This window comes from Oreochromis aureus, linkage group 1, assembly GCF_013358895.1.
Source record: "Oreochromis aureus strain Israel breed Guangdong linkage group 1, ZZ_aureus, whole genome shotgun sequence".
In the NCBI taxonomy this organism is placed as follows: Eukaryota; Metazoa; Chordata; class Actinopteri; order Cichliformes; family Cichlidae; genus Oreochromis; species Oreochromis aureus.
Window position 1 is genome coordinate 17,680,152 of NC_052942.1, and position 25,241 is coordinate 17,705,392.

Below are 25,241 nucleotides of genomic sequence, written 5' to 3' on the forward strand. Positions count from 1 at the left end.
AATTCAGGTTTGACCAAAATTTCACCCTAGCCAAAATCTCAACAGATGGGCGTGTTCCTGGAAGCATGGGTCAAACTTTGTGTGATTCCCATGCCTCTAGGACCTTCAGAAAGGCACGTTCCCATTTGTCACATTTTTGTCATAGGTCCTGATATTTCACGAAAACACGTATGTGTGTGTGTGTGTGTGTGTGTGTGTGTGTGTGTGTGTTTTGCTTTTTTATATTTTATTTATTTATTTATTTTAAAACTCATTTATTTGGCAGCTCATCCAAGTCACTGAGCCAGACCATTCAACTGTTGGCATTTTTAATGCTAAATGTCTGATAAAAAAATTTAAAAAAAAAAGGTTTCTGTGTGTTTAATTGTACATGCAGCATGTTCAGGATATGCTTCAGTTTAGTGAGTGAACTTCTATGTTACTTAGCACTAATTAGCAAGCATTTGTGTCCTTACACTCTATGTAGTTACCATGCAAACAAGTCTACGTGTATTGGTTACAAATTCAGTCTCAATGAGGCCTCAGCAAAGAAGTTCACAAAACAAAAGGTAAAATCTGAGTGGCAATGTCCTTCTTTTATACAAAGTTATACCTTGTATAAGTCAAGTATATATATATACATATATATTATATGGGCCTAACGTTATAAAGTCTTTCCATTGCCCAAGTGCCCATTAATCTTCATATAATGAGCAACAGAATGTAAAATGGACTTTTCTGATCTCCTTCTCCACTCCAATGAATAACAGGCCTATAGACTTGCAAACTTCTACAGCCATTTGTATGTTACTGAAGATAAAGAGAGACTTAAAGAGAAATCTTTTCATTCCAATCTTCTGTCTTTTTAAATGCTTTAAATGCAATATCAGAAATGAATTCTGAAAGCCGCCACCTTGACACGACTTACTGCCCAGTTCTTTTGTTGTAGTTTGTTGAAGGACTTGTAGCACAAGGTATACTGCGACACCAGATGGTATGAAGAGGCCAATGCAAAAAATGAAAATTAAAATAAAGAAATAAAAAATAAAGAAATATGCCAAGGGAAATTAAGCTTCAAGCTTGTTTTTCAAAGCTTGACTAACCAGTTATGTCACAACAAATCCTACTCCAGGCAAAAAGCTTTGGTGTTGCTGTTTTGGCATCGCAACTGCTTTGCATGTCAGTTCAGGCTGGGCAGAGCGATCCAGTCATTCTCAACCTGAGGGACTCTTATACCAAGAATTCAGCTCATGAATCATGCAGACCCAAGGCTCCAGCATAAAATCACTCATTTTTTCCATTTTTTCCACGAGACGAAAAAGTTGGACAGTTAATGCCAGGAGCAATTGCAAAAATAGGGATATTTTCTACCTTGTAATGCTTTCAGGAACTACCCACTTCGCTCACATTCTGTGAATAGATAGGAGATTGGGAGCATGAGTTAGGTGCAAAGTAAAGAAGAATGGAAGAAATGCACACCTTAATTTCTCAGAAATAATTTCATCTTGCTTGTGACCTCATTTCCTGGAAAGTGCCTAGCCTACAGAGACAGCCTATCATTACCAGGTTCTTTTTTCTAATCTTATTAGGGTTGTAAAAATTTTACAGCACAGAGGTCTTAGTGACATACAGTTCACCACACTTAAGCTGTTGCTGGTAATCCTCTTCTGTTTTACTCAAGACCACTTAAAACAAAGCTCAGGTAAGCTTGTTTGATTAGTACCACACTTGTAGCCAAGAATAATATACCATTCATTCTTTTATGGAAGCTTCAGGCATAATTTTAGAAGTTTTAGGGCTGCAGTTTACATACTCTGATCAGAGGTCGTACAATGAAAGTTAAACATTACTTCAAAACAGTACTGTCATTCTGTTTTCCACAGTCAGTCTAATTCTGTTAGACGTGCGCAGACAAGAGCAGAAGCTGAAAATATGTTGCTAGCAGGGAAAGCGACAACATAATAGCAATGATAATTAATGACTCAGGTAAGCTGCTGACATTCCTGTGGACGTAAAAGAGAATGGCCTGAGGTCTTGTGTAAGTGCGTTACATTAGTGTCATTATCCCAAGACCATCCCTTTAAATGCCTTTCGACCAACACTTAGAAAAGAAGAAAAGATTCACTGAATTGTTGTATTGCAGCTCAGATCCTTTAATTGAATTAAATTGAATTGTGTGACTGATATTTGCAGTGGGGGCAGTTGAACCAAACTGGCCAGGGAGTGCAGGTACATCTTATAAGATTATATGTAATAAATACAAGATTATGTGGTATCAAAGGGAACTGTGAGTTTATTTTTATTAGTTTATATTTATGGTTGGGCGGGGTCAATTTTCAGAAACTTTTAGTGAATGGTGGTGCAGATGTTCTTCAATAGGTGTTCAAAAATTCAACAAAGTCTTCCTTATAAATTATCAAAAAGAAAAGCAATGCGAGGATTTTAGATCCATGTCTTAATAATGATTTATAACTAATCTATGCAGTCATAGCAAATTAATACTTCTGAAGATCTGAAGAGGATCTGAAGTGAAGCAATGATGGTGTGATTCAAGTGCACATTTTCTGCTTTAAGTCCAGAAAATATAACATTTGCTTTTTTTTTACCCTTCAGCTGTAAAAAGCTGATGGGGTATTGATGTCACCCTGCCATGGAACAGGACGGGCAGGCGGGTGGAGGGCAGCATGGACACCCAAGTTTGTGAATATGATAACTTAAGAAGGAGACAACGTAGGATTTTGAAATTGATACCATAGGTGCATCTAGAGTATAAATCAGACGTCAAGTTTTCTGAAAATCTTGCAAACGAAATTGAGAATGATGTCACCTTGGACTTTTAAATTGATACCATACGTTCATCTACTGGGAGGTTGAGGGGGAATCCCGACAGCCATCAGAATTTTTTTTAAACTGCAGCCATTTTAATGAGCTCAGTAGGCAACGCCATTTTACTGCATTTGGAGATGACTCAAACACGTGGCATATTTCAAATGGTCTGAGAGGGAACTAGACTAGTGCACTTTTTCTTGGCTCTGTTTCCAGCCTTCGTAAAGTAAACACTGGCTAATTTTTAACCTGAAAGCAGGACGTGCCCACGGCGCCAGTTTGGCTCAGTGGGTAAGCAGGAGACCATATGCTGTATGGCTGCAAAGCAGTAGCCCTGGGTTTGACTCCAACCCGCAGACCTTTGCTGCATGTCTTCCACTCTCTCTCTTTCCTGTCTATCTACACTGTCTCTATCCAATAAGGGCTAAAAGGCCCAAAAAAAACATCTTAAAAAAGAGGAAGGACACGCCCCTGCTCATTCGTTAGTGAGGGATGGGCATGGGTCTATTTTGAGGCATTTTGGGGCATTTCGTTGTTATGCAGTTTACGATTGGTTAATTGTTTTTCTGTTTGTTTTGTTTCTGATTTTTTTTTTTCCCCCAAATTTCTTAAAGCTGAATTTTTACACTTTACATCATATCTTGTTCACTTGTATTGAGGCACAATGACAAAACATGAGGTGTTTTCCAATATATTTAAGGACCTGACCATAAATCTCTTCAAAAAGATGCCACAGTGGATAAGGGCCACATTGTTCATGGGGCAGCAGAAAGAAACACCCCTGCACTGAGATCTCTGCTGTTTCTTTTCTTCACAGGCTGAACGAATAGTCTGTGGAAGCTGGCTGTCTCACCAAACAATCATCATGAAGAACACAACAGAAGGTGATTTATAGTTTAATAATAACATTTTTGAAGCTCCACCCCCTCAGCAGGGGTTCATTTTCAGTTTGACTTTACAAATGAGACATCCTCTTTGTGTATTTTTTTATTAATGCAGCGATTTACCACAGGATAAGTGCCTCCATCCTCAGTTCTTTCCCTCCACCCAACTCATATGAAGGCCCTCTGGGCTTTTTTTTTTTAATGGGATATTTAATTTATTTTTTTCCATTTATTTTTGTTGTTGTCGATGGTGTTGTTTTGTATTTGTGTTTGGTTTAATGTGCATACATGGCATTGAATCTGTTTGATATGAACAACTGTTTCAGTGTTTCTGCACTTTGCTTTATAGGTAATTTTCTCCATTGTAATTGCAAATAGTTTATTATTAATGTAATTACATTGCATTGGGAGCTCATAGTTTTACTGGCCAATAATGTCATTATTATTGTTTTCACCTAGAAACCACAGACTCATAAGTAATCCCTTTTCCTATCCGTAGCTTCTCTCGGCATCTTTTCTTGACCAACAATCCATTCTTGTGTTTTACTAAGTTAGCAAATAAATATATTTTCTATTAGAGAAAGGCACAGTTATTTTATGTGCATGCCTCCATCCAGTCGAATTAAGTTGAAATGGTCAGTTTGTTCCTAGATTTGTCATATTAAAAATTACAGTGGTTTACAAATAGCAGCCTGTCCACTGCTGCTCAATTTTTGCTTCCCATTTTCTGAAATTCACTTCTGACTGGAGAACTTGTTTCCCCGGTTTCAGTGTTACTGTGCACTGATGTTCTGCAGTATGTCAAACAGTGTGGCAGCTTTGGATTACTTGGTATAGGACTTGTGGAGACTCTCTGAATAAGACTTTAAGTTTAAAATGCATGCGGATATAAAATAAGTAAACCATGATGCTATTTCTTTTTAATTTTTTAGATGACATATATGCATACGCACTGTCCAAGACACTTACAAAAGTCTCATCACCTTTAACTGTGGGACTCTACGCTTCATGTGAGAATCGAATCAACATGATCCTCAAACAAATGCAAGGTAGGTTTGTCTGGCCCAGCCTATCAGGCGGTAATGACAGGATGCTTATTTTGAAGAGAAACACAACTAAATTCTCCATGTTTTGCATGTAAATACAGTTTTGAACCTGTTTCTTTATCGCAGTGCCAACAGTTGGCTGTGAACATGATTGCAGTGTGTAGAACTATGGCATGGTGACTATAAAAACTGCAGCTTTCGCAATAACGCTGTGGTGTATAACAATATAACATTTGCTAAACGTGATGTTTTGTTTGTGTAATGAGTCCAAAAATAGAGCTCTTGCTTCCTCGTATGTGAACTGACTGTAGGAAAACCTTTCCTCACTTTACAGACTGACTGAGCTTTAACAACTGAAGTTGTAAAAGAGATGACATGACATCACACATTCCACAAATGAGGACATAATCCTGTTGAGTGACAGTATAATTTGTATATGAAGGCATTTTAACATGTAAACAAATAACACTGAGCAGACTTAATGAAGCAGGTTTATTAGGGAAGCATTTTTTTAAACTTCGGTGTTTTAAGGAAGAATGTTTGATACTAACATAAAATATTCATAGAATAATGAAGCTTCAAAATGTTGCCGACAGATGATATACAGTGTTATTCATTAACTCTATATATGATGGATTATTGTGTATATTATATTTTCTTGTAATAATATACTCTACGCATAACCAAACGAATTTTTCTAAAAGAGCCAGGCTGATTGCTTTTCTTGGCAAAGGTTTTGGGTGTAGTCCCATGCTTCAGGGTATTTTATCAGCTGTTGAGAGACAAATACATTAAATTCAAACAGTTATTGCTATAATATTCAGTCTAAAAACTATTTTTTTTACATCAACACATATGGTCAGAAGTTAATATACACTCATCATAGGGATAGTATTTTGGGGCTTTTAATGACTTCTTTGAAATGTTCTTGTGATTGATCGTACAGCGTACATCTTTAATGATGGGGACCAGAGGGTGTGTTCCAACTATATTGCTTCAAGAGTATGGGGTTTCTGGCCCATTGCTATGGCTGATTCGATCCTTATACAACCATTGCAAGAGCTTGGTCTGCATAGCCAGCAATAAGTCAGACTCGTTCCCAGCGGGTGATGGATTCTGCTAGGGCTGCCCTTTGTCACAGATTCTGTTCGTAATTTTTATGGACAGAATTTTTAGGCATAGCCAAGTGGTGGGAGGCTTTCACTTGGGTGGTCTCAGAATTTCATCTCTGCTTTTTGCAGATGATGTGGTTCTGTTGGCTTCATCAGGTGATGGCCTCCAGATCACTCTGGAATGGTTCGCAGCCGAGTCTGAAGCAGTGGGAATGAGAATCAGCACCTCCAGATTTGAGGTCATGGACCTTAGCTGGAAAAGGGTGGAGTGCTCACTCCAGGTCAGGGACCTAGAGTGGGCAGGTCCCTGAGAACAAGACCATGAGATACTTAGGTTTAAGTATCTCATGGTCTTGTTCACCAACCTGGATTGTTCACCGACGGATTGCAGCACAGAAGTATTGGTGCTGCAGCTGCAGTGATGTGGATGCTGTACTGGTCTGTCGTGGTAACGAGAGAGCTGAGTGTAAAATCAAAGCTCTCAGTTTACTGGACGTAGATTGACCAATTTACTGGTCAATCTACGTCCCTACCCTCTCCCTTAGAGATAGGATGAGAGGTTCGGCCATCCGGGGCTCAGAGTAGAGCCGCTGCTCCTCCACATCGAAAGGAGTCAGCTGAATTGGTTCAGGCATCTGATAAGGATGCCTCCTGGGCGCCTCCTGGGTGAGTTGTGTCTGGGCATGTCCCACCGGAAGGAGGCCCCAGGCAGACCCAGGACATGCTGGAGAAATTATATCTCTCAGCTGGCCTGGGAACACCTTGGTTTTCCCCCGACAAGCTGGAGGAGGTGGCCAGGGAGAGGGTGGTCTGGACTTCTCTGCTTAGGCTTCTGCCCCCGTGACCTGGCCCTGGATAAGCGGAAGAAGATGGATGGATGGATGGATGGATGGATGGATGGATGGATGGATGGAACCGTGCGCACAAGTTTGAATTTATTTTGGATTTTTTCTGATCCACACAAGTATACATACAGGCTCAGGTATATACACTGCCAATAATGTTTTGTCTAGCTGTTGGTTTGAGGTGAAGTTGAAGAATTTGTAGGTAGTTCTCCTTCTTGGTAATTCCATCCACTGATTGATCTTGGAACAGGGCTTCTGTGTGCACCCTCTCAATCCATTGCAATGTAAAACTGGCTTCACTGGGGACAGTGACACTGGTGTTCCAGGAGTTTCCAATTCACGGGAGGCTTGAACCTTGCTGGTTCCTGAACATCTTAAACAATTTCCACTCACCTGAGGCTGACAGTTTGGGTCTTCGTCCAGTCATTGGCAAAGTGGTGACACATCTGAATAACTTGCATACAGTTGCTTGAACCGATGATCCAAGATTCTGCAGTTGTTTAGTAATGGCTCCAAGAGACCTTCCCAACAGATTTACAATTCTCCTTCTTAGATCTTGACTAAGTTCTTTGGACTTTTCTCATTGTTTTTAGTATTGGTCAGTCTAATGAGTGCTCTCAAACAAATCATTTTTATGCTGCAAAGAGAAACTGCCAGTTGTAATCATTCATGATCACTAGTGAGAACCTAATAGGCCTTGTCCTTGTCAAATTAAAACAATGCTGAACCTTAAGCACCACTTATTAAAAGATTTAAGTGAGTGTATATATACAGAGCCTGTATGCATACTTGTGTGGATCAGAGAAAATCCTAAATAAATTCAAACTTGTGCACCCAGTTTTTGTTTTTAAAATCATTAAAGATGTATGCTGTGCTTGTTCCACCCTGGAAAAATAACAGTTCAGAGAAACTAGTAAAAGCCTTAAATTACCATGACATTCAACTCTGTGACCACAACTCTGTGCTAAATAACCATATTTCTGCCTTTATTAATATTATTCTTAAATGTTTAACTCAACCATCAGATACCTGTGTGAGTATTCCATTTGTTTTGTGTATTTTCAGTATACATGAATGCAGAGGCTTCAAGGATTGAGCAGGAATATGCAAAAGGATCCAGGCCTCGTTCAGTTAAGCCTTCATTTACCGGCTTTTTTGCACTTATTGGACGACTGCTCTTCTACAGGCCAATCTGGACAAAGGAGAACCAGCAGGAACGAAACGTCAGATTCATTTATGTGCATTTTAGTGCTTGGCATTTTGCCGGTAGTGACCTGCTTTGGGCCGGGATAGCTATACGGCTGATTGAGGCCATGCAGATGAACTTTGGAAAATTACAACTTTTACTCTACCGTGTAGCTCAACATGATGAAGAAGAGGAAGTCAAGAACAAGGTTTGTCTCAATAGAGCTACATTTTTGTTTAATTGTTAAGAGCGGGAGATTATTTGCAAAATGCTAACATCAACCTGCTAACATGGTCCTACTGACAGTTAGATCCGATACAGATACCAATATTTGGTGATTTAAAAATCTGATATTCTAGTATATTGGCCAATATTTTTTTTCATTCAGAAACACAAAATATAGATTTCGCTAATATAATAAAATAATGTGTAGCTATTTTTTTACATACACTCCACCTGACTCTGCTCATATTATCTGCTTAGTACAGTGTTTCCCAACCACTGTATGTGCCATGACAAATGATCAGGAGTGCCTTGGAAGATTATCTGGTTCCACCTGATTAGTACTCTAAGCCAGCGGTCCCCAACCTTTTTTGCCTCACGGACCGGTTTATGCCCGACAATATTTTCACGGACCGGCCTTTAAGGTGTCGCGGATGAATACAACAAAATAAAACTAGTACCGGTACCGAAAAAAAGAAGATTTATTCATAACACACGTGAAAAGACCCAGGAAAACCGAGTTAACGATAAAAGCGATAACAAAACAACGCTGAAAACTGATAAAACCCTGAAAACCATACATTTCACACCTGAGCCTCAACTCTCGCGGCCCGGTACCAAACGACTCACGGACCGGTACCGGTCCGAGGCCCGGGGGTTGGGGACCGCTGCTCTAAGCGACCGCCGTGAGTAACGGGCAGAACAATTACCGTCTCTTCCACTAGAGGGCAGTACAACTTCCTGCTCTAATTAAATGGGTCGCCAACTGCCAGTAAAACAGAAGAAGACGAAGAAGAAATTACATAATAGTCATGCTGTGAGTGAGACAATGCAGTGTGCAATAGCAATAGATAAATATTTGAAAAGAGAAAATAGACAATCTGACCTGGGTCCAGGAGAAAATTCTGACCCAAATGAAGGCCCTAGCATGAGTGGTAGTCAGAAGAAAGCAAAAATGGTAGGCTATACTGCGGAAAAACCAAGCAAATTCATGCCGTGTGATTTTTCTAATGTGAAATATGTGCCGTGGCTCCAAAAGTTTGGGAAACACTGGCTTAGTGTATCTGTGGCATTCCAAAATGTGTTGCCAAGTTCCAGAGTGCCCTCTACTGGGCAAACTATGCAATGTCAACACTCACAACATTAGTGAAGGGTGCTTTGCGCATCTTTTTTACTTTTTTAATTTTGCTTTTTCAACCATTATAAATCTCGATAATGACAAACATGCCAATAAAATCGGCTTGACAATATTTCTGGAGGTTTATAACAACAATTTTTTTATTCTGATGTGATAAAGATAATGTTCAACATAGTCATAACTTAGTTAAGCCTGTTAACTATAAACCAGGTTTTTCTATGCTGTCTGTTTTTAACATTGGTAGCAAGAATTCCCAAGAAAAAATATTAACCAGAAGGTGTGTTGGTTTTTGAGACCAGGTAACTGGTTCTGTAAACTGTCCATTCTCATGAAAGTAATCACAAAAAATTAATGTTTTGACCTGATCCATAGAGCCATGTAAATATCTCTACCAAATTCCACCAATCTAGCCAGTAGTTCTGGAGATATTACCCAGAATCAAAATATAAGACCTCATGGTACAGAAAATGTAAGAACATGAACCTCCATTGGCATCATGTTTAAAAGCATGATAATAATGTATGTATATATGTATGTTTTTCTCTATTTTGCTTTGTTTTTGTTTAAAAAAAAAAAAACTCAGATTGTGGAGGATGGTCCTAACCACTGGACTTCCAAGAAGATTTGCTGCTGCCCACTGTGGCTTTTTCTCCTTTCCCTTCTGGTGGTACCACTTATCATCCTGATTATCCTGTTAACGGTTGGCTTTCCCAAATTTGGACTGAAACCAGATGAGGAGGTGGATGACAGCAATGGCCAGGTGGGTGTGCTGGAAGGCCTGGCAATTGCCACATTAGGGGTCCCTGCAGTGAGCATACTGAAGTTTATCATTCTGATGGGGAAGAACTTCATCTTCAGCCAGACACTGAACATTAAGAGAGGGATGGACAATGAGCGGCTCAGTGGTCAGTTGGGCTTCATGAACGAAGTCAGGATGGAAATGTGGTGTTTGTCCCGCTTCATCCAGTTTATGGAGGTGTTCGAGAGGAGAAGGATCCGAATCGTGCTGAATATCACTAATCTGGACCGCTGCTCTCCTAAGAAAATTGTTGCAGTCCTGGATGCTATGAACATTTTGCTTTCAGATGAGGAGAGTCCATTTATTTCCATTCTTGCTGTAAATCCAGAAGTCCTTGTAGAGAAAGTGAACTTTGCAGATGGATGCTTGAGCAAAGAGGACAAAGCATATGCATTGCTGAACAGCATAGTGACTCTACCCTTCACAGTCCCACCACTGTCCAATGATTCAAAGCGCAGTTTACTTTACAGACTTAGTAGCAAGTCAAAAATTCAAGAAGATTCTCCCACAGTTGAAGTCAAACACAGAGAAATTACTTATTCCTACGATTCCTCCAGTTCGTCTCTAGAGAAGGTTACATCTGAAGCAAAGGAGATGTATCCTCTGATCAATACAAAAGCAGCAATGCTGGATATAAAAGATGAACTAGATAACTTAATCAGGAGCATCCTAAGCAGCAATGAAAGGAATCTAAGCAAGTACATGTTGGATGATGTCATGTCAATGAGAAGAGTGATCAACTCTATTCGAGTAACTGTGATAATCATGAAGGCCTTAAACCTAGAGCTTCCTCAACCAGAATACATTGCAGCATGGGTGATCCTAGCCAATCACTGGCCCTGCCGACTCAGCTGGATCCTCCAGTGTGTGGAAGATGCTCAACAAAGGGCAGATATTGATGGTGAGGCTGGGCCCAGCGATTATGATTCAAAGACCTTATGGCAAGTCTTCACTGTGTCCCGAGCAGAGCTGTATGTAATGAGTGGACAGATTGAGGACTTCCTGGATCAGGATGGAGATGCTGAGCTGTTTGAAAATCTTCTCAAAGTAGATTTCCAGTTCAAGGTAAAAGACTTGAAGACATTTGAAGCAGCGACAGTGAACCTAGATCATTCAATTAAGAATGAGCTGGCTCACATCAGAGGGACATCCAGGCTGAAAGATTCTGGTTGGATGAGGAATCTAGCTCCACTGCCAATCACAACGCTCATTAATATGGAGACGGAGGATGTATGTAAAGAGGTAAGAAATTCCTTAAAGCTATGTTCTGTAAGATTTCAGTCTTGGCTGACCTCTCGTGACATCTTGAGCAGCTGATTTTCAGTAATACATAAGAAAACACACCTGTTCAGATAACTGGTTCAATGCTTTGTCATCTCAGGGCATCACACGAAGCCATTTTGTTAGATTATCTGCATTCTAGCATCCATCTGTGATGAGTTTAGAGTGACAGACCCATCTTTCCATGCCAAAGGACATCTTGTGCAAATCCATGAGATGCCAGCAACTTCCCCAAAATGGCAGTATTAGATGGCCTGGGACTGGGACGGTTTTCTGGTTCCTATATAGTCCAGTCAAACTTGTGGTCTGATAATAATAAAGAATCAGTCAGTAAATACCCCTTTTCTTTTTTTTAATCAAGTCATATATAACCTCAGTTTTTCACATGGTGCAACACTGGGCTAGGGTAAAAGGAGTTTTACCTGAAAGATTAGAGTTGTGTTGCCTGCCTGCAGCTCTTCCCCTAATAGCTCACTTTATTGTACCATTACTCAGATGCTGTCAAAAAAAAGCACAGTAAATAAACATGTCTCATTTTGCAGAAGCATTTCTAATGAAGGCTTGCTTTTACCACTTTACCCCATGTGATAAATACACTGAAAATCCTGACTGCAGCACGCAGTGTTTTCATTAGAAAGAACTTTATAAGGCACAGATATGATGTAGAGAGAATGAACAGCAATGACACTGGTGTGATAAAATTACCAACTGTAATGAGTATTTAATTGCATGCACCATTTACTATCCTTCCTGCTTAGGTTGACTGTAAACATTTAACATTGCTATATAGAGGGAAATGCTAAAACGTAGGCTAATTACACTGAAGGGCTTTTGCTGCAAACAAGCAGTGTGATGTTATAAATCAATTATGTTATTTCAGGAAGGATAATATTTCTCAGTTTCACATTTTCTCTTTTTTTTCCTAGCTGGAGAGGATGCAATACCGCAGTAAGTACATCGACATTGTGAAAAGCAATGACCTCAACGGGTCAGCGCTGGTCTTCGGCGATGTGGAAGACCTTAAAGACCTCCTACAAATGACCTTTGGTGAATGGGCAACATTCAGACTGCACTTCTTGGGGTTTCCATCACATCTGCGACCACAGTACAAAAACATGGCAACAATACCTTCCCAATCCAATTACCAGTTATCAAAATTCCAACCTCAGGCTTCTCATCATTATCTGTCTAATCCCAATCTGGTTAACAAGTAACATGGATTCAATCTGTCTCCAGAAAATTGTGCACATATAATTATAACATGTTTATACTGCTGAATTAATTAAAAAGCCAGATAAGGACTTTCAAATCTATATGCTATGTGAAGCTAGCTAGCAGGTAATTAGCATATCATAGCATAAAGGCTAAACACTTGTTTGTCACAGAACTAATAACTAATAAAACCCACAAATTGACTTTTTCATATTCCCAGTTTTGCATAGATTAAACAAGCAGGGTGCATCATGTTTATTAGTCACTTTGAGAGCCTTAAATTTTTTTAGCAGAGCTAGCCGTTTTCCCTTAGTTGCTCCTGGTCTGTTTCCTATGCCAGCTTAATCACCTTTCTGGCTCCAGCGCCTTATTTTTTGCACCCAGACATGGGTTTGCTATAGATTCTGGCCAGAAAGAAGATAAGTGTTTTCCCAAATGACAAACAAGCCCTTTATGTCCATTAGCTTATCTGATTGCTTCTGATTTTATTGATGAACTCTGCTTTGTTTAGAGGTTAGATTATTTACTACAGTTTGTCAGGAAATCATCTGTAAACCAGTTAACTGTCCCCCACAGACCTCTTCTTGAGCAGGCTATTTGTGGCTTTTCCATTACAGTAAGCTGAACAGTATCACTGTGTTTAACATCTCAATCTGAGTTAATGGCCGTGTCACTCAACGCCATGACTTCTAAACTCCTCTTCAGTTCTCTGCGAGATCTCATTTGCTCTCTCCTCAAACATGTTCGACCTGTTCTCCACAGTGCCCTCGAGGGATTTTAACTCTTCACGCCCTGTACTTTCACCTGCTGCTCAGTGCCGGGCTGAGCCATTAATCTTTAATCACAATGAACTGCCTTCGGTTCGGTTGTGCTTTATTTGTAATGAGTAGTCTATCTGAGCTGGATAGTTTGAGTGTATCACTTTATCCTAAACTTTTTTTATTTTTAATACATACAGTTCATTAGGTTTAGGATGAAGTTATGGAAACCAACCACTGACTTGTAGCTCAGACACAATAGATTAAAAACAACAACAAGGAAAAGTCAGTGGTTTTGGTCATTGGACTCTTTTTTTTTTTTTTTTTTTGCATTTGATGACCAATAGCAAGTAGCAGCTGCAACCAGAGGCTCAATGTTGCAACATGCTCAACCTGTGGTGGACTGCATTTGTCCACAAGGCAATTGCACAAGTCACCTGATGGGAGGCAACCTGTCTCTAAACGATGACTGACTCAGATTGAATGCAATCACTCTCAAACAGATTGGTGGAGGTTTACAAATAATTGTTATATAAATGCAGAGAGATCGCCAACACATTCATCATTAGAGCTCATGAACACAAATCATCTGCATGGGATATTTTTGCAATGCAGGATTTACCTCAACTGCTTGCCAACTGGTTGTATTCTGGTTATGGTCCTATATCAAAAATAGGTTTTCATTTTGCAGTTAAATTGATGTCTTGGAGCAACTACGTCACTGTGGTTGAAATTCGATTTCTATTTACAAGGTTGTTGCTGGACTCTGAATAGAAGAAGTGAACGTGCCTTTCTATGTATGCAGATGGCAACAGAACTGCAATTTTCTCCCATTTATCACAGATTGCATGCATGTATTTGCCAACTTGACAGCAATCAGTCACAAACTGATGCAGATGGAGAGTAAACTGACTTGATGCACCAAAGTTACTCTGAGGACAGCGACTGACTTCAAGTGGTCAAAGCAATGATTTCAAAGACAAGATCGGAAAGTCATTGCAGACTATCGCAATAATCCCAGTCATGCCGAAGTGTGACTGCAGCATTACAACAGTCATACAACAGTCAGGTCCGAATATGTCATCCTAACTTATTTACACCTTATAAAATTGTAAGTAATGTATGAGTTAACATTCATGAAAGATTTCATTTCAGTCTAAAGCAACCACATTGCGGTTATTCATGCATGTCTTATTCCATAATAAGGACCACATTAGTTAAATAATAATTGAGCAGTCTGTTAAACATGAACTCTTTTTGTAAATTCCTTGTCAGACCTTACCTAGAAATTAAACTATTTAATTTAGTGTAACCGAAATGAATAATTACGCTCATAATGTCAACTTGAGGAAGATGATTCGAGCAAAGCTAACTGTAGTGTTGCCTAGATACCATTTCAATGTCATCTGCTCCAGTGTGAGGTGGCAAATGTAAAAGTAACATAATGAAAGCTGTGAAACATACAGTCTACTTAGAGATTTAACTATCATTATCCTGTATTTATCTACCTTATTGTAATGTAAGTTAAGTCTTTACATATTTTTATTGTTACTATCTTGTTGGATTGCCTTTTTTATTCTGTATTATAACATTTATTCTATGAAAATCTGTGAATGTTGAAAATGATCTGTTTAAAGTGCCTATGCCACAAGTTTTAGAAACTTAAGCTGTTTTATTGAGTGAATATCAGCTAATGTTAAAAAAAGAGGATTGGTTGGACTTCATCTTTTCAATTTTTTTATTTTTTTTTTACCAAAGGATGAATCCTATTGCTGTTCTTGAACCCCATCAACTCTGGCACCACCAGAGGGTTTTTGCTTTGACGTCTAAAATTGTATTCCATGTCCCACAGGAACTGCCACCAAACTTCAGAGCTTTTCTAGTTCCAGGGCAATGTATTCAAATGATTTTAGTAATACTATTGCTTTTCATTCATTGTCACATTCAGGTTCACACTGGTGGCGAAAGAAATATCTCAAAAATTATTGGATCATTTGAAAGTTTGTGACATTAACATCAACATCAGGATGAATACTCAGTGGGGTGTCGCGGTGAATTTTTCATCTGTTGCCATCATTACAAGAATGTTTAATACTGTAGAATAACTCAATCAGTGACAACATGTCTGTGAATGAGAGTCCCATTAGTCTTCATCCCAATGTCATTGTAACGTCTGATATACGTACTCTTATACTTGGCTACCTACTAATCAAAGGTTGACGCTGTTTTGTGTTTGTTTGTTTGTTAGTTTGTTTATATCACGTCCTGTCCGGGAGCTTTGCAATCAGAATTGCGATCTGAATGCATGGTGGTGCCAAACACATTTAGACAGTTGGATTTTATCTTTGCACCGTCTGAAAAGACATGAACATGTTTGGCGTACATACACTCATCAGTCCATATTGATATGATAGCATCAGAGATTGATGCAGATTTTGCGGCTGCACATCCATGATGTTAATCTCCTGTTTCACCACATCCTAAACTTGCTCTATTGGTGAGATCTGGTGACTGTGGAGTACAGATAACTCATTTTCATTTTCAAGAAACCAGTCTGATGTGATTTGAGCTTTGGAACAGGCTGGAAGCAGCCATCAGATGGGCGCACTGTGGTCATAAAGGGACTGACATGCCCAGCAACAGTATTCAGGTAGACGGTGGCATTTAAGGGATGTGAAGTTTGTACTAAGGTGCCCAAAGTGTGCAAACAAAATATTCCACAACAGCACACCACCACCATCAGACTGCAACTTTGATACGAGGGTTTTGATCAATGCTTTCATTTTTTTTTTTTTCACTTAACTTGACAGTGAGTGTTTTTGAAATAAAAGTCACGATGATGTATTCAGAAATACTTTATTGATCATTCATCCTGATGGTAAACACTGAATATATGCTTCCGTGAACTGTAAACTTTTTTTTTTTTCCGAAGTATTTCATCATTCGAACAAATGCAGTTTGTTGTGTGGCACTTAATTTTTCTAAACAGATTTGCTGGTGCCAGCAAAATGCTGATACAGCAATATTTTAAACAAAGCAGGTTAAATATTCAGCTGAAGGGTCATTTCATCTGAAATCCTTTGACAAGTTTTTCCAGAGGAAGACGCAAAATGTTAATTTGTCTAAAAAAAATATATCCGATGAACATTTACCGTACGAACAACCTTGCACAGCCACACACAATGAAGGCATACAGAGCATGCTGACAACACTTGAAAGATAAGGCTCGGATTCTGTAGTAGCAGCACCCTCTGCTGTTCCCATTTCTCCCAAAGGCCCAGTTTTAGTCATGTAATAATTCTCTGAATAGCCTGCCGGGCTGGTACAGCGGTGGTGCAAGAAACCATACAGCTGTTTGTCCCAATGTAGTTTCATTAACACATAATGATGAAAATTGCTTCTAGCTCCCAAAAATAACAGCTCATTTAAGATTTTTTTCCCCCCCCCAAAAAAGAGGCACTGTTACAATACTCTGAGGAACACAGTGGTCCCCTTCTAGTGACTCACACTCTTTAAAACAGATATAGGAAGGCATAACTGCACATTATAGTCATATTACATGTTCAGATATTAAAGGCACAGGTGTACAGAAGATCAAATTTTGTTCCTTGTATTTTTCTCGCTTACAAGAAAATGATCACTTTGGCTAATTTAGGAATGTATTTTTAAAAAAATAGCAGTTGCATTTTTTTTAAAAAAAAGAAGAAGCTAAAAAGCACATAAATGAAGCACATAAATGAAGCACATTTATGAAACGACCACAATGGTAAACATTTATTTTTAAATGGATCCCAGATTAAAGTTTTTAATATTTATGTACCGATTAAATGCCAGGCTCTTGTGTTGTTAAGCAGTAGTTCCCCTGGATATTTTACCACCACAGACATCACAGACAAAAACTTCCAGGTTGTTTGGCCTGAAGCAGCTCACTTGGACTCTGCCAGCTTCTTGAGCCTTTTCTTGAGCTCCAGAGGAAACTTCTCATAGCACTTTTTACAAACAGGCTTCATATCAAACTCAACAAACTTGTTCCTGCAAAGAGAAAGGATTAAAAGTAAATATATATATAAAATCACTGCTGACCAGATACATCAAAACATCTGAGCCTTGTTTTTTTCCCCCCCTTTTACAAACCCGTCAGCTGTAGTGAAAATAAGCAGCAGTTAATACAGAATAAGTACTGCAGTCCTACTAAAGCGTCAGCTGAACCAAACTTATGCGTAAACATGTACACTTTAGAGGTTTTGCACAAACACCACTCACGCAAAATAACTGGCTTTGCAAAATAAATAAGAAATAATAACATGCCACACTGTCGGGGGGGGGGGTAAACAACGAGCACAGCACAGATAAAAGAAGTAAGAGATAGCACCAACCAATCGATGGAGTGGTGAGTTGTAAAGAATAAGAACTCTACTGACAGACAGCAGGCTTTTTCTTGCGCTCTTTGGCATCGCGCTCACGTCGGGCCAGGCGGCGTTTCAGCTCCTCGGGCATGCGGTCATAGCAGTGCTTGCACACTGGCCTCAGGTCAATTTCAACAAACTTATCTCTGAGTTACCACAGACGCAGCAAGTGAAGCATGTAAGAGAAGAAATTGGAAGAGAAGGAAAAGAGCCAAAAGAGGGAAGAGTTGTCGGAGGAGAAGTGAATAATACGCGCGGACAAGTGTTAGGACTCGATGCAGAGGTGTTGGAGAAAACTGAGAGGACGGCGACAATCAGCTGGCTGTAAATGAGCACTTCAACTTACTTGAGAGTGAGTTTGGTGTTGCAGGTGGAGCATGAGAAACAGCTGACACACCAGGCCTTGTTGAGAGCGGACACAACTGGAGGGATAAAGACATAAAATAAAATAAAAAATGTGGACAAATCTTAAACATGGAGCTCCTCTATCTTCAAGCAGCACTTCTCAAAAAATAAAAAACACTGCACTGATTACAAGCTTTATCACCCTGATACTCACCATCGCCTTCAATCACACGGTTGCAGTGATAACACACATCACCGAAGAGCTTGATAACAGAGAAACAAGGAGATTAGGCGTTTATCCAGCAAACACAAATTCTTTTATGTGCTGCTGGAGTAAGAGGTTAGCGCTGCTGTTGGGTTTTTTCTTCTTTTTTTTTTCTTGTTTTTTCAGACTTCACTGTCGTGTTCTCCAAAGCCAATATTGTACTTGCAGAGCTGTGTTTTTCTTTCTTACCTGGTTATAATGAGTCTCGCAGTATGCCAGTCCTTTTCTCTCATAATGGCGATGACCGAGGAAAGGCTTTTCACACTTGGCACACACAAAATGCTGCAAACAAGAGCAAATACTGCTGAGGGTTAAGAAGACCTCTTAAAAAATAAAAAACCCAGAAAGCATGCCGACTTCTCTAATGGTCAGAAACATGAATATTACATGAGCAGAGTACGGATATGTTTACTACCATATACAGAGACCACAGGAGAAATGTTTACTGGAAGAGCGCTACCGCAATTTTACGCCGTTTGTTTTTAAGATGCAGTTATCTCTCACTGTTGTGGAGAAACTGCTGGTGGTGTGCACGGAGTGTTTTTAAAATGCTTCTACTTTTCCTAGCACTTGCCAGCTAAACTCCTGAAGTGGGTAGAATCTAAATTAATTTCAGCTAATTACCATCTTTAGCATTAAATTGAGTGCTATACGCCGTTGATAGCTTTTTGAACAGTACAAAGCTCAGCAGTCTCCATACAGATAAACACACAATTCGATCTGCCGCGCTCTGCCTCCGGAGAAATAAGCTTTTTAAAAGCGCTCACATCTCCCAAATTAGCTCACTTACAGCGTTTTGGTTCCAAATTGGATATTTAATTAACTTAATTTTCTTATGCATAAGTAAGAGTAACTAAATATGAGAGTCATTATAGATTTTTATGATGCTTTTGAGGAAAGACTGTGTTGCACATAAACTTAACAACCACAACATTAAAAACACCTCGAAAACAGCTTTGAATGACTCTGGTCATGGACGCCTGACCTCTGGATCGGGCTTCTCCCTTACGCTTGACTAGACTGGGATCTGAGGAGTTTGGATAATAGGGGAAGACTTTATTCGTTCCTGATCCGTTTGTGATGTATGGGACAGGATAACATCGTGCTGGACAGACTGCAGCTGTTCAGGAATGCTGTTGTGCTAGAAAACCTTGCAAGGAGCAAGGGTTTTCCAACAATGCTTGTAATGAGATGATTGATGTTATTCACTACAGCTGTCAGTGGTTTTAATGCGGTAGCTGAGCAGTGTATTGCGAGCAAAAAGAAGGCGGCCAGCCTGACGTCAGACACTATTATGAACCTATCATTAGTCTTTGAGACTTTCCTGTAGTCCGACTTGTGATGTTAATTTTATAGAAGCACTTGTGACACTCGCATAAGTTCTGCCTGAATTACTTTAATATGATTTTTTTTCATATAATAAGCAGTTAGGAAGATGGATGGATGGATGAATGGTTTTGTCATTACTTTGTGTTTAATGGCCTCTTTTGTAAAGCTCCTACTCTGCATGGAGGAAAAAAAAAATCATCTATCACCATTTCTTTTTAAATAAATATCAAATCAGGCTCACATTAACATGATTCCTGCAGCAAACTCCGAAAATCTTTGGCTTTTCTTCGAAGGAGCAAGGTGCTTAATCAAAGCCATGTTACCCCAGATTTCATTTGCATGACTGTAACTTTGTGTACAGTGTACTGATAAACAGGCCCATTCTCGTTCACAAACCTCCACATGCCACTGCTTGCCCATGGCATTGACAACACGCCCCTCGATAGGTCTCCTGCAGGCACCGCAGATGGGTACACCCATCTTATCGTGGCAGGGCAAACAGTAGAGCTCTCCTTTCAGCTCTCTGGCATCTGCTGTCAGCTCCCTCCTGTGCAAAGGGAAACAATGAAATGCATGATGAGCTGCCGAACACAGGCTGAACACACTAATGAAGACAGTCTTTCTGTGAACCTTGAATGTATTCTGAAGCGTGTGGGCGGTTTTCTGCACTAAAACCCTGGTGCAGAGTGAGAAGACTGACCCGCAGTTGGTGCAGTTGAAGTGGTCCGGGTGATAGGGGTCGTTCTGAAAGATCAGTGGCTGCTCTTCGATGATGGCATGGCACTTCTGGCAGATGTACTTGCCCAGGCCTCTGGCTTTCTCGCGGTTATGGCACGGCCGGCACAGGTGCCTGAGGTAAATGGAGAAGGGATGTGAAGAGAGATCGCTGCAGCCTCAATAACTGTTTTGACACCCTCCATCATAGCTGTTCAATATGCCATCATTTGTTAGGATGCAAAAGCGATCGAGTCAGCAGCTTGACGTGTGTAACCACCTGTTTTACAGGCTGTCACTGTCTTATGACTGTAATCAGATGGGACGCTTACCTGCCAGCATTCTTGACAAAGCCCACATCTGCAAGCACAGCCTGGCAAATGTCACAGCAGAAGCAGTCAGGGTGCCAACTATAGTTCATGGCCTTGATGACACGACCAATGATGAACTCTCCTGAGGGAAACCATAAGTGAGAGATCAGCCTGAATCAATCCTAAGATTGACTTTCCAATATTTGTTGGGCCTAAATGTTATTTTACATGATATTGTTTTTGGTTGGTGTACAGGAACACAATTATACAGTTTTGCAACAACACACAACAATATTTTCTATATTGTTCTCTTAGTGGCACTTAAAATAAGACTACTGTTAAATGCCTTTTAATTTTCTGCATAATTAAATTAAAGCAGACTGTGTTTCCCTTGACATGGATGAGCAGCACTTGAGTTAAGCTTATGGGATACATCCAAGATGCACTAAAAGGCATCTTGGATGACCTAAATACAAGCGGGAAGCTCTAAATAAAAGTATAAATAGCCCTAAAGCCCAATGTGGACACACTGGGATCTGATCTAAACAAGGAGCAATACAGAAAGCGAGGCACAGTAAACAGTGAACGCTTTAGGAGATGCTACAAATTATGGATAGGCTTGTGAAAGGTCTGCTGCATGAAATCTCTGCAGAAAATTATCCACAGGGGTTGTTATGTGCAAAAAAAAAAAAAAAAAAAGTGCAGCATGAGCACATCTGTGACAGCAATAAATGAATGAATGCTTAATCAACCACACAGACAGAGTTTATTTGAGAAAAGCTAAACAACAGTAGGGTTTCCACCACTGGACTGCAAGCCTAAGAGACACAGCAAGACATGGGGGATTTTATTTATTCCCCACTTCCAACATGAAGATGAAGTAATATGTATATCCTCCTGCAGGAGGGCAGCGTTTACATAGAGATGAATGATTTAGCCTGAATTGATTAACAGACCTCTGTGCAAGGATATCAGTTGAAAAGACAGAACAGTTTTCTTAGAATTTTTTTTTCTTTTGTGTGACAACAGTTTATGGGGACAGCATTCCAGTAACACCCTTAAGCTAACTTAACAGCTGAAGCTATTCTCACATACCCTGGAGGGATGGCTCAACTTAGGCCTGGCAAGGCAACGGGCTTGTAACGCACTGGTGGAAACCCTACAACTATCAGGAAATAAAAATGAGCCATGCAAATGTTATAACGCAATAACGTTTGACCTTCAGGAGTCCAGCTGACATTAATCCGCTTGTGTGCATTAACTACGGTGGACTGAATCATTCATTGCTACGTGTGGTAAGTGGTAATTAGCCTGTATTTATATAGCGCTTTACTAGTCCCTAAGGACCCCAAAGCGCTTTACATATCCAGTCATCCACCCAGTCACACACACATTCACACACTGGTGATGGCAAGCTACATTGTAGCCACAGCCACCCTGGGGCGCACTGACAGAGGCGAAGCTGCCGGACACTGGCGCCGCCCTCTGACCACCACCAGTAGGCAACGGGTGAAGTGTCTTGCCCAAGGACACAACGACCGAGACTGTCCAAGCCGGGGATCGTACCGGCAACCTTCCGATTACAAGGTGAACTTCCAACTCTTGAGCCACGATCGCCCCATGTGAAAAAGGTTAACAGTTATATGGTGCTCTCCCACTGGTTGAGCCTATGTTACTTCCCCATGGTCTCTCGCTCTTCTCTAAATTAAGTAGCAGTTTGTGCCACGCAGTATTAGCGTTAGCCGCCAGGCCAGAAACAATGGATTAAAATCTGCACAGAGTACCAAAAAGCCAAAACAAACCACTCCTACTGTTGTTGCACTGAGTGCAAATGTTTGGGTTTTTTTGTTTGTTTGATTGATTGATTGATTTTCCCCATGATTTAGTCCAGTTGTCACCATAGAACAAAAGTCTAATAAAATACCAACTTGAAGCTATGTAACACTCACCGCACTGGTGACAACAGGGAGCAAAGAGCATCTGGAAGTCGTGTTCACAATATTTCCTCCCCTCAAACTGTAGACAAAGAATAGTTTAAAGAAAAAAAATCTGTTATATAAAAAAAGGGAAGGGGCACAAATATTTCCACACATGTATATGAGCTATAAACACTGAGCTTTGTACTGATGTGTAAAATGAGCAGTGACTACTAGTGGATGTCTACCTCGTAGAACAGCCCCTCTGGAAACTGCTGGAAACACTGGGCACACACGAAGCACTGTTCATGGTAAAGCTCTCCATTACTGTTGACAATCTTCTCAGTCGGAGCGAAGCCGCTCTTGCATCGCTCGCAGGCTGCACTGGCCAGGGCATTGGCAATGCTGTTGCACAAAACAATAACACATACATCAGGTCTGCAACATCCCCTGACGTGCAGGGCTGACAAATAACTGCAGTGCAAGTCTAGACTAGTGTTTATCATTTCTCACATAACTCCTATATCATCTGCTGAGCTTCCTTCATGCAGCTGTCACCATGGAGAATGGAAATAATATTTGAACTCACTAACACTATTACTCACTGCAAAGTCATCACCTAATTTGGTAACAGCACAGAACAGTCAGGGGTTTCTCTGGCTGCAACTTCCCAAACACACACCCACTCTACATAGATATAATTACTGATACATGTGACAACTAAATTATCTCACAATTTCTAACATTATCCTTTACAGTACTATGTACATGTAAATAACTAAAATAAGTCACTTATCTATGCACTATATCTGCTGCCATATCAATCAAAGAAATGTCTGGACATATATCGTTGTTTGTATACCTTCCTGCTGTTTATATATTTCTATTTTATAGGGTTTTGTTTTTTGTTTTTTTTTACTGTTTTAGGAAAAAGCCATTTTTAGCCCTTGTTGTTGGTCAATAGTTCTACAACTGCAAATAAATAAGCTTAATAATTTTCTTAATTATTACAGTATAACAACATTAATCCGGGGCAGATAAGATACATTTATTTATTTTGTAAATACCCTTAAAGTGCTGTGAATGAGTGAATGGTAATAATTATAAGAGTTTTGAAAAAGGAGTTAGACAAATAGCGAAAACAACTAACTTAGCATGCTAGCCGTTGACGACCATGTAGCATAGAAAAAAACTAAGCTAAGTATGTGTAATGAAATCCGCAGACTCCACAGAGTAATCGCTACAGTTTGTTTGCCTTGTACCAAAATGTGGGATGCAGTGATAATTATACTTGTGTAGCGATAATTATACTGTTCTGAAAAGCGGCGAGCTAACTTTTCCCCAGAGGTTGGCTACGCTGGCAAGCTGTTAGTGTTAGCCTGCTGGCTTCCAAAGCTAACGGGCTATTTAACCTCTACTCGAGTTTATGTTTACGCTACACAAAAAAAACGTACCTGCCAGGCATTCCAGCCACACCCAACATCCTCTCTGAGTACAACACCTTGAAAAAGAACTGTTATAAACCTAACGTGCTCGATCGTTTCCCCAAGTAAAGCAACTTCTCAGAGGACCCAGCTCTGCTGCCCCTCCCAGCTGAGGGGGACTATCCGGCGGCAGTGACTCCGTCCTCCCACGGTGGGAGTGACCGAAGAGCAGCATCCGCCTAACCTAAGTTACTGCAGAGCTCCGTGCATGGTCCTCATATATGGGTACATAAAACCATATTTAGAGCTTTCATATTTTGAAATTTTCATTTAATATTAAAAAATAGAGGGGGTGGAGTTACATTACTTTCTTGAAGTGTGTGATTTAATAATTAATACAAGAAACAAATTTAGTAAAATTAATTTCATTGGCAAAATGAACTCACAATGAACTATAGCAGTTTCTATAGCAGATTCCTGGTCTGATTAATCTCAGTTTCTGCTGCAAAATTCAGATGGTAGGCTCAGAATTGGGTAAAAAAGAAAAAAGCATAGATCCATCCCACTTTGGATCAATGGTTCTGGCTTATTTTGGTGTTGTGTGGAAGATATTTTCCTGGTGTACTTTAAACTCTTTAATTGGATTATTGCTGGCCATGTCCATCAATTCATGACCACAGTGTACACATGAGTTCACTCATTGTCATGTCATTGTCATAGACAGCTGCCAAAATCGCAATTCCAAAAGAAGTTAGAATATAGATTGTATTTTTGTTTTCTCCCATTCAGTATAGGTTATCTTTAATATTGAGTCTTTACCTTACAATATGAAGTGTTTGAGGAAACTGGCAAGGGAGCCACCAGGGGGGCACCCCAAAATTTGCTGCCGCAGTAGTGTGCCCCAATGTTTTTAGTGGCCCTCACTTGGCCATCCCTATGAAAAAATTCTGGAGGCGCCGTGGGCAACTGATATTGTGAACTGGCACTATTTAAATAGATAATAACACCAATTACATGGGTAAAGTTTATAATTATACATGTGTTAATGCTTACAAATGTACTTATATAAGCACATATTTGCACATGAAGTGAGTAATTTAAAGAAAGTTTAATCTTCCCAAACTGTGGATCTTAGTGAACCAATAATCTGACTTCATCGGCTCTTAGTCCACAGCTCAGGAGCTCAGAGCATTCTCCTGTTTAAGAAATATCACTTATTGTCCTTTTAAATCCTGAGACCTAA

The 25,241-nt window shown here is 39.9% G+C and overlaps 2 protein-coding genes across 3 annotated transcripts; one reads left to right on the forward strand and one right to left on the reverse strand.

Moving 5' to 3' along the window:
* The first annotated feature begins 1,174 nt into the window (after window positions 1-1,174).
* Window positions 1,175-16,134, forward strand: nkpd1 (NTPase, KAP family P-loop domain containing 1). Its single transcript, XM_039609291.1, has 6 exons — window positions 1,175-1,681; window positions 3,623-3,689; window positions 4,622-4,738; window positions 7,758-8,086; window positions 9,822-11,279; window positions 12,245-16,134. The coding sequence occupies exons 2-6, from the start codon at window positions 3,671-3,673 to the stop codon at window positions 12,530-12,532; spliced, it is 2,211 nt and encodes a 736-aa protein (XP_039465225.1). The 5' UTR covers window positions 1,175-1,681; window positions 3,623-3,670; the 3' UTR covers window positions 12,533-16,134.
* Window positions 16,128-24,204, reverse strand: LOC116312216 (LIM and senescent cell antigen-like-containing domain protein 1). Of its 2 annotated transcripts, none has more exons than XM_031729578.2 (10): window positions 24,029-24,202; window positions 22,823-22,979; window positions 22,608-22,674; window positions 20,680-20,800; window positions 20,334-20,483; window positions 20,030-20,180; window positions 18,494-18,586; window positions 18,254-18,302; window positions 18,041-18,116; window positions 16,128-17,320 (listed from the first exon to the last, which is right to left on the reverse strand). In XM_031729578.2, the coding sequence occupies exons 1-10, from the start codon at window positions 24,055-24,057 to the stop codon at window positions 17,215-17,217; spliced, it is 999 nt and encodes a 332-aa protein (XP_031585438.1). In that variant the 5' UTR covers window positions 24,058-24,202; the 3' UTR covers window positions 16,128-17,214. The 2 variants fall into 2 exon arrangements, with proteins under 2 accessions (XP_031585438.1, XP_031585439.1); XM_031729579.2 differs by lacking the exon at window positions 16,128-17,320 and adding an exon at window positions 17,366-17,840 and having other exon boundaries at window positions 24,029-24,204.
* Window positions 24,205-25,241: the final 1,037 nt, after the last annotated feature.